Source organism: Phoenix dactylifera, chromosome 10 (assembly GCF_051530095.1).
Source record: "Phoenix dactylifera cultivar Ajwa chromosome 10, Ajwa_hap1_PhDact_Kaust_v1.1, whole genome shotgun sequence".
NCBI classification, from domain to species: domain Eukaryota; kingdom Viridiplantae; phylum Streptophyta; class Magnoliopsida; order Arecales; family Arecaceae; genus Phoenix; species Phoenix dactylifera.
This window is the reverse complement of record NC_143199.1, coordinates 26,112,760-26,122,611: the sequence shown is the minus strand read 5'-3', so window position 1 is coordinate 26,122,611 and position 9,852 is coordinate 26,112,760. Positions and strand designations below refer to the sequence as shown.

The following is a 9,852-nucleotide window of genomic DNA, read 5'->3' as shown; positions in this document are numbered from 1 at the left end:
AGGAAGGAGTCAAGTGATTGCCATTTCATCTCCTTCCTTTCCCACCAAAAAACCTAACCCCTCTTCTAATCAATACGGGAAGGTCGTTAAAGAAATAGGAGGCTTGATTCTATATCACGTGACGATCACGTGTTCACAAATCCTAACAAAGATAGACAGTTGAGCCACATTGCAATGAAAAATTAAGTTGTGGGATGTACTTAAAAAAAAAGTAAAGTTTTGAAGTCGAAGTATTTCCTACCAAAAGTTTAATGAATATTGTGGTATTTCCTATTATGCGGTTGCCATATGCAGCATGGAAACTTATCCAAAGACTACATTTGACAAGTGCCAAAAAACAATAGAGCTTGCATTACATCCCACATTGACAAACCAACGTGGGCCTCCCGTAATATTAAACCCAGCCCGCTCTCTCCGAGAATACCCATAGGAGAGAACAGCCTTCCTCTGGAGATGGTCGGCCTGGGAGAAACCAATGAACCCGGCAAGATCCTACCTGATGCTTGGGATTACAAGGGCCGGCCGGCCATCCAAGCCCGATCCGGCGGCTGGACCAGCGCCGCCATGATCCTAGGTTCATATACCTCTCTCTCTCTCTCTCTCTCTCTCTCTCTGCATCTCTACCTCATAATCCTGATTTTTACGTATATTCAAATCTAAAGTTGGTTGGAATTTTAATTAGTGGTGGAGCTGAATGAGAGGCTGACGACCCTGGGCATAGGTGTGAACCTGGTCACCTACCTGACCGGCACCATGCACCTGGGCAACGCCGCCGCTGCCAACGCCGTCACCAACTTCATGGGCACCTCCTTCATGCTCTGCCTCCTCGGCGGCTTCATCGCCGACACCTTCCTCGGCCGGTACCGCACCATCGCCATCTTCACCGCCGTCCAAGCCGCCGTAAGCCACCACAACCCTCCCTCCCTCCCTCCCACCCTTTCTCGATGCCTCCAATCACGTTGTCTGACTGGATTTGGATTGCTGGATGAAGGGTGTGACCATCCTGACGATCTCGACAGCTGCACCGGAGCTGCGACCGCCGGCATGCGCTGACGCAGCGTCGGGCGACTGCGGCAACGAAGCTTCCGCGGTGCAGATGGGGGTGCTCTACCTGGCGCTGTACCTAACGGCGCTAGGAACAGGTGGCTTGAAATCAAGCGTGTCCGGCATCGGCTCCGACCAGTTCGACGAGGCCGACAGGGAGGAGAAGCACCAAATGATGATGTTCTTCCACTGGTTCTTCTTCTTCATCAGCCTCGGGTCGCTGCTGGCGGTGACGGTGCTGGTGTACATCCAGGACAATATGGGCCGGAAATGGGGGTACGGGCTATGCGCGGCGGCCATCGTGGTGGGGCTGGTGGTGTTTCTGTCGGGGACGAGGTGGTATCGGTTCAAGAAGCTGGTCGGGAGTCCGCTGACGCAGATCGCCGCGGTGTCGGTGGCGGCGTGGAGGAAGAGGGGGCTTGAATTGCCGTCGGATCCTTCGATGCTTTATGATATTGATGGTATCTCTGGCGCCCAAGGGGAGGAGAAGGGGTCTAAGAAGCGCAACGGGAAGCAGCGGCTGCCGCACACCAAACAGTTCCGGTAAGTTCCCTCTCCATTTTATCTCTCCCATTCTCTCTTTCTTTTTTCTTCTTCTTCTTCTTTTATTGCTGCAACAGCGACTCATACACAATGGATTGGAATTAGCTCACAAAATCAGAAAAAGAAAAATATTACAGAGGAGAAGGGACAGACCCATGGTTCTCCTAAATAAACCCTTCAAAGTGATGAGCAGCAGAAGATACCATCCAGTCCGCAATACTATTCGCCTTTTTATAGACATTTGTAGTCTGGTGAAAGACACACGCATCTAAAAGACTGCGGATGTCGTCGTGCAGCCACATTTCATTGGCAGCACGCCTCCCACCTTGAACCTCACTCGACCACTGTGGCTGAGTCCTCCTCGAGGAGGACACGATCTGCACCCAAAATATGTTTCGCATAAGTGATGCCTTCTCATGCGGCTCTAAGCTCAACACTGATAACAAACGGCTCAAAAATCTGCCGAAGATGGATGTAAGTCGCCCACCGGCTCTTCTTAACGGCTGGTAAGGACATACGCGGTGCACAGTTGGGAACATATATAAACTGCCAGACATGCTTCACATACTGTGGGTTTAAGCTTTGGACATTACCATGGTATATATATGACTATGGCCCGCTCAACTCGACCCACATGGTAGAGAAACAATTACAAGATTAAAACTTTTGTTTAGCATTGTTATGACCACACACAACTATGGAAATTTCCAATCTGCATGCGACAAACTAAAAAAATCCATTTTACTACCAATATAAGAAACCTTCCATTCATAAGCAGGATAACTTTAAATAGTTATCCTTTTCATTTCTCTGTAGTTTTGAGCTGCATTTGAACTAAGGTAGGACACTGACTTGAAACCCTTTATGGAACCTCTAATTGGCTACATTTTAGGCATGTGAAGGAGAGGACATAGCTATAAGAATTTTGAAGGTGTCATTATTCTTGAAGAAGACTCGATAGCGGTTGTAAGATGGCTATCTCATCCTCTACCTTCTGAGAATAGTACTTGTTGTGGTTCAAATCTGGCTCGAGAGTGACCACGCCGGAGGAGTCGGAGGAGCTGCCGGAGTGTGGAAGAAGAGGACGGGGGCCACCTCGTACGCGGCGATGTACCTGCACAAAGCTTAACCGGTAGGGTTCCGGTGAGGACCCTCCGACGCTCAAGTTAGAGTAGAGTATATTTGGTCTAGCCAAAAGTTCTTTTGGCATTACCTGACGGGGCTATTTATAGTTCCTGTAGGGGCGTCCAGGTGGCGGAGGTTTGGTCCGTTCCCATCATGAGTGGAGATGGCGTGCAGCGAGAGCTTGCTTATGGCGCACATTGCAGCCCGTCCTTATGAGTGGTAAGACGTTAACAGTCGTAACAGGATATGGCTGGAAAAGCAGGGCATGGTCCCTGATTGATATGTCGTAGCGTGGCCAGCAAGCAAAGCATGGTGCGGTGAGGCTGATGCAGGGCATGGTTGCAGCATGTGGACGACGAGGTCGGCCTTCTGGGCTCGTCCTTTTGAGGTGGGCCTCCTGGACTCGTCCTTCTAGGGTCGGCCTCCTGAGCTCGTCCTTCTTGGGTCGGCCTCCTGAGGTGGGAATTTATGCCAAAAAATAGGACGATCCATTTTGCCCCCCATCATTTGCCCCCCAACTTCCGAGTCTGAGTCGTCATTTGGCTCGGGTGAAGGAAGTAATTCAGTCATTGATCGTCCTGTAATATAGCCAAATGTTTATGGAGATATATGTGCCAAGTAGGATGTACCTCTCGTGCAGTTGGAGCTAACGACCTTAAGCCGAGCTGTCCAAGCCGAGCTAAGCGACTCTGCTTCGAGGTCGACTTTAGCAGCCTTCTTTGGCTTGTGGTCAACTCAGCAAGGCGCCCCCACTCAGATCGGGGTGCGTCGTCGTAGAAGGGGTTGAACGTCATCAGAGGGCGTCGAATGTCATCAAAATGACGTCGAATGTCATCGAAGTGGCGTCGAATATCGTCGAATTGGCATCGAATGTCATCGACATGACGTCCGATGTCGTCGAAATGGCGTCGAAATGGCGTTGAAATGACGTAGAATTGGCGTCAAAGTGGCATTGAAATAGCGTTGAAATGGCGTTGAATTGGTGTCGAAATGGCATCGAATTGGCATCGAATGTTGTCGAAATAGCATTGATCACTTAGATGAGCTCGAGAGTAGAAGAGCTTGAGCACTTAGATGAGCTCGAGAATTGAAGAGCTCGAGCACTTAGATGAGCTCGGGAATAGAAGAGCTCGAACACTTAAATGAGCTCAAGAACAGAATAGCTCGAGCACATAGACGAGCTCGAGAGTAGAAGAGCTCGAGTACTTAGATGAGCTCGAGAATATAAATGAGGGGGGGCGATGTTGGGGATGGAGATACCCGTATGTCGACTTTTGCATTCTCCGACCTTGGAATATGTAAAATATTGAAATTATTTAAAACCAAATAGCGTCTCGTACCTTTTGAAGACATATTGATAGCTTCCAAACTTTGAGGTCTCTCAGGACTTGGTTCAACACCGGCTGGGAGTCGTTGGAGGCCGTTAGGCGGCAGGCATTGAGCTCTAGGCCGCGCCGCTGCCCCCCAAGGTCGAGGAGCCATGATCATGCAGGATCCATGGCTACCCAAGAGCATTTTCTTTTGCCAGGCCGGACCCGATCTCGTTGTTGCCTTGGTTGGCTAAGAATGGCATTGTAGGCCGAGCTGACCTGGGCCACAAGACGGTTTAATTTCATAGTACTTTCTTGAGGTGGAATCTTCGGTGAATCTGGCCAGAGGAGCGCTCATCATTTGGAAGGCCTTACAAAATAAGGCGTCAGCCGAGCTTCCATTATGTACTAAAATCCTTTTTAAAGCCTTGCAATGACAAAGGAAATAGCTACAGCGTCATTATAAAGAGGGTTCAACACCCTTTTGGTCTTCATCAGAAAAATAGATGACTTCTGCAGTACACAGATGCTTTAAGGAAGCTTCTTCTCCCGAGCTCGATGCTTCAGGTGCCTCTACTCGCCCGCCCTCTGATGGTATTGATGATGCCCGCGAGAGGTCGGTTGTCATTCCGCTCCTTACGCGGCACTGGGTGTTGTTCCTCGGGCTCACTTCTATAGGCTTGATCACGGACAAAACAACTCAACCGACCTCGGCGGATAAGTGCCTCGATCTCATCACGGAGCTCGTAGCAATCCTCCGTATCATGGTTGCGATCTCGGTGGAAGTGACAGTACTTTTTCGAGCACTTCCGCGACTCTATCGGTCGCATCCTCAATAGAGGTCGGAGGTAGCCCTGACCCTCAATCTCCATGAGGATCTCTGCTCGGGTGGATGTGAGGGGAGTGTATGTCTGAAACTTTTGGAGGGGAGACCTTGGGCAAGCTAGGCTCTTGGGCCAAGGAGGCTCTTTCTCATGCCAGGAGAATCTACTGCTTGGTTGGGAGAGCTCCTCGTGGCGCTTCTTCTGCATCTTGGTAGGTCGTTCGGCTGCCTCCTGCCGAGAGGCCATAGCTTCCTCAGCCTTGGCGTACTTGCGAGCTTGGGCCAACATTTCAACAAAGTTGGCGGAGAAGCTCTTCTCGATAGAGAAGAGAAATTTGTAGGACCGAGTTCCAGTCTTCAATGCCAACATGGCGATTGACTGGTCGAGATTGCGAACCTCCCATGTGGCCGAGGTAAAGCGATTGATGTAGTCTTTTAAGGATTCTCCCTCCTTCTGCTTGATGGCAAAAAAAGAGTCTGAGGTCCGGCGTTGACGCCGACTAGCGGCAAAATGTGTGGCGAGCTACCTGTCTAGTTGTTCGAAGGAGAGAATTGAGCTAGGCTTTAGCCTGGAGAACCAAAGACAAGCTGCCTTGCGGAGAGTTGCTGGGAAGGCTCTACAGAGTAAAGCGTCTGTGGCTCCTTGGAGTGTCATAAGAGCCTTATAGCTCTCCAAATGATCCAGAGGATCGAATGAGCCATCATATGGCTCAATTTGTGGCATCTTGAACCTCTGGAAGATTGACTCATCCAATATCCATTGAGGGAATGGAGATTATGTTGTAAAGTTGAGGTCGACATCTCGCTTCGGGGCTCGGTCTCGAAGCGTCTATATCTGCCGCTCCAAGTCCTCGACTTTTCTGTCGAGCTCGGGTGGGGCTCCTGTTGCAGCTCGACATGGGTAGCTCGGGTGCTCCCGTGCTCGAGGCGTTAGGCTTCGGTGCAAGCTCTCAGGATAATGGATGTGCGACAAGCCCTCCCGGTTTGGGGGTCGAGCTTGGTGAGAGCTTCGGTGGTGGTGACACTCTACAGAAAAATGACGTCGCGAGTGGCATCCAGAGGACTCATGCTCATGAGAAGGGAGTACAGGCTGGTCTTCTACTTGTTGCAGGCCTTGAACGGTCGTAGTGAGTGCTTGGACTTGTTGGACAAGTAGGTTGAACTGCTCTGGCTGGACTTGAAAAATTTGGTCTGCCAGTTCTGCAAGGGGTGGACTTTGAAGCGAGTTGCCGAGAGCTGGTGCCTGGCTCTTCGATGCATTTAAAGCTCCGTGACCCCTTAACTTCATGATCACGACTCAGGCCCTTCCTCTAGCGCCAAATATGCTGTAGTTCAAATTTGGCCCGAGGGTGACCACGCCGGAGAAGTCGGAGGAGCTGTCAGAGTTTGGAAGGAGAGGACGGGGGCCACCTCCTGCGCGGCGATCCTCACCAGTGGGGTTCCGGTGAGGGCTCTCCGATGCTCAAGTTAGAGTGGGGTATATTTGGTCCAGCCAAAAGTCCTTTTGGCGTTATCTGATGGGGCTATTTATAGTCCCTGTCGGGGCGTCCAGGTGGAGGAGGTTTGGCCCGTTCCCATCATGAGTGGGGATGGCACGCAGCTAGAGCTTGCTTGTGGCACACGGTGCAGCCCGTCCTTGTGAGTGGTAAGGCGTTGACAGTCGTAGCAGGGTATAGCTGGAAAAGCAGGGCATGGTCCTTGGTTGATATGTCGTGGCGTAACCAGCAAGCAAAGCATGGTGCGGTGAGGCTGCTGCAGGGCATGGCCGCAGCATATGGACGATGAGGTCGGCCTTCCGAGGTGGCCTTCTGGGCTCGGCCTTCTGAGGTCGGCCTTCTGGGCTCGTTCTTCTGAGGTCGGCCTCCTGAGCTCGGCCTTCTGAGGTAGGTCGGCCTCCTGAGCTCGGCTTTTTGGGGTGGGCCTCCTGGGCTCGGCTTTTTGGGGTCGGCTTCCTAAGCTCGGCTTTTTGGGGTCGGCCTTCTGAGGTGGGTGACTTGCTGAAAAATAGGGCGATCCATTTTGCCCCCCATCAGTACTCATCCAATGTTATAGGATTGCTAGAGAATCGGGATAAGTTTATAGGCTTTTGAAGGGTAATATGTCTATAGAGAGGCTAATATTGTTATAAATTGAGTAGCATCATATGTAGCTAATCACATTGAGTCGACTTTGCAGATAGCTATGACGGACATTCCGTCTGAGCTTTTTGATATTTACTATTCTGATTCATATGGATGTATTTATTCTAGATTGGTTTAATAAATCTGGTTTGCCAAAAAAACAAAACTAGAGGACGTAGCAGCTTATTGTCTGTCGTACTCGTATGCCCGCTTGTCGGGTCTCAAGACGAAACCTGTGTGGTATAAGAATATGTAGCTCGCCCCACCTCAATCTTTCATCGTTCTTATGGTATTAAATGCCCTATGAGATTTTTCATGGGCAAAGTTAATGGTGGTAAAAGCATTGCACCAACTTTAGCCAAAGTCCAAGGAGGAGGAAAACCTTCCAGCAAATACCGCCAGCATCTTGCATGTGAAATAGATGTAATACAAGAATCCAAGTTGTTTTCTAATACTACTAAGGTGAAAAAAAAGATAATCTTAGCATTTCTAGATTGGCTCTTTAATGTCGTAAAGGCAACATTTGTATTTTTTGGTTTGGCCCTTGACATAAGAAAAGACATATCTATAATTTTGCACTGCATGTTTTCATTGACTTTTTTTTCGTTTCCTACTTCTCTGTGGCTTGCTGATTTTGTCTTTCTCGTAGTCATTTACCATCCCAAAAAAACATTAGTTAGATAGCTAAACTTCTAAAATAATTTCAGCAAATTCTTTCACAAAACATTTGCTACATGCTTGTTGACATGTTTTTTCTTCGAGATTCTGTCACATCTCTTGTTTCTCAATTTCTGTTTTTACGTTATTATTTAACTCCTTTCTCATCTTGCAGTTATGTATATGCACCAGTTGGGATAATACTACATGCATAATATATCTTTTACACATTCTCATATATCACAAAATCATTTTTCGACATGCTAAAATAATATTTATATGCATCAAATGATTATGTGGCATTAATTTTATCTAACACATATCTGTAACTCCTTTGAAACCTGTAAAGTTAGCTAGGTAGGTCATTCTATGGGATGGAAACATATATAAGATAACTAACATGGCATTATTTTTTAGTTAATTAGCATGACTCGAGTTGTATAATATTTTAAGATAATATTTGCTAATGCTGTACTGATGAAAAATTGAATTCCTGCATCAGCATCCAATCCTCTCAAAATCTCAAAGTGTGTTTAAGGATCATCAAGAATACCTCAGATTTGCCACCATGGACATGATATGGTTAGTTTCCTGAACATTTATAATTCAGTCTGCTGGAAGAAACTAGCGTTACTCAGAATAGAGAATAAGCAGTAGCAATATTTGTCAAAAGATGGAAGGAATCAATCAGATAAAATCCACGGTCGGAACTAAAATTTATGACAGCCAAGCAGGGAATAGTTGTATCAGCAGAGAAGGAGAAAAGTACTGAAGGTTAGAGAATAAATCCATAGAGAGGGACTGGCGATTATTCTTTTTCTCACCAAAGTAATCTTGCTCCATTGATGGCATCCATGCAACCTTATCAATGAAGATTGTAATGAAGGGGCTCTCACATGATTAAACTTCTCTTTGTTACAGATTCCTGGATCACGCTGCGATCATCGTCAGCTCGACAACTGAAGAGAGCAAATGGCAGCTATCAACCCTGACAGACGTAGAGGAGGTGAAGATTGTGATCAGAATGCTCCCCATCTGGGCCACAACCATCATTTTCTGGACCGTCTATGCCCAGATGAGCACCTTCTCCGTCGCCCAGGCCACAACCATGGACCGCCGCATTGGTCCATCCTTCCAGATTCCCCCAGGCTCGCTCACCGCCTTCTTCGTCGGCTCCATCCTTCTCACCATCGCTTTTTACGACCGCATCATCGTCCCGATCACCCGCCGCTTCACCGGCCACCCCCACGGCCTCACCCCTCTCCGACGCATCGGCGTCGGCCTCGTTCTCTCCGTTCTAGCTATGGCCGCCGCCGCCCTCACCGAGATCAAGCGCCTCAAGGTGGCGCAGTCGAGCCCGCTCGCCGTGGAGAAGGGAGCGACCGTTCCATTGAGTGTCTTCTTCTTGGTCCCTCAGTTCTTCTTAGTGGGGGCTGGGGAGGCCTTCACCTACGTCGGCCAATTGGACTTCTTCCTGCGGGAGTGTCCCAAGGGGATGAAGACCATGAGCACAGGGCTGTTCCTGAGCACCCTGTCGCTGGGCTTCTTCGTGAGCTCAGTTTTGGTGACCATTGTGCACAAGGTGACAGGGGAGGGTGGCCATGGAGCATGGCTTACGGACGATCTGAATCGTGGGAAGCTCTACAACTTCTACTGGCTGTTGGCTGTGCTGAGCCTGGTGAATTTTGGGGTCTACCTGGTGTCGGCATGGTGGTATGTCCCCAAGGAGGGCCAGGCAGCGGCGGCGGAGGTGGAGAGCATGGTCGGGGTGGAGTTGACAGAGGCAGAAGCATGCAGCCATCCATAGGCTTTTTTGCACTTGACAACACAGCGCATGGCATAGTTTGATCTTCTTATATTTCTGACGTGCGGTTGCTCAATAACCTCCCGTGCTAATGTATCATCTAATACCGCACAAATGGTTTTATGCATGGTCACAAGCTCCGCGTATAATTTTAAGCTTAAAAGAATTAGCAGTACCTGGAGTTCCACATGAATAAAAAATATGATGAAGTATTTCAAAAGAGAGGAGAAGAATTTGAGGAGGTCAACATGAAGAGAGAAGCTAAAGAATATGTTGCTCCAGAGACAGCAGCCGTTCTTTTACGTGTTTCGCAGGTCACCGGGGGAGGGAGGGTGGAGGATCGTGAAGAGGAGGAAACTAGGAAGGAGAAAAGAAAATGAAAGGAATCAAGAGAAAGGGAAGGGGAGAGCAGAGTAGAAGTAAGCC

The 9,852-nt window shown here is 48.8% G+C and overlaps 1 protein-coding gene across 1 annotated transcript; it reads left to right on the top strand.

The window, feature by feature from the left end:
* Positions 1-363: 363 nt before the first annotated feature.
* Positions 364-9,429, top strand: LOC103710744 (protein NRT1/ PTR FAMILY 6.3-like). Its single transcript, XM_008796624.5, has 4 exons — positions 364-574; positions 683-900; positions 992-1,587; positions 8,544-9,429. Exons 1-4 carry the CDS (start codon positions 454-456, stop codon positions 9,427-9,429), a joined length of 1,821 nt encoding a protein of 606 aa, XP_008794846.4. The 5' UTR covers positions 364-453.
* Positions 9,430-9,852: the final 423 nt, after the last annotated feature.

What these genes read in the sequence shown, in the direction of transcription:
- LOC103710744 (XM_008796624.5), top strand. Translation starts at nt 454, where the DNA reads ATGGTCGGCCTGGGAGAAACCAATGAACCCGGCAAGATCCTACCTGAT. An exon ending in CAGCGCCGCCATGATCCTAG is followed by an intron (nt 575 to 682) that starts GTTCATATACCT and finishes AATTTTAATTAG; the next exon opens with TGGTGGAGCTGAATGAGAGG. An exon ending in CCGCACACCAAACAGTTCCG is followed by an intron (nt 1,588 to 8,543) that starts GTAAGTTCCCTC and finishes TCTTTGTTACAG; the next exon opens with ATTCCTGGATCACGCTGCGA.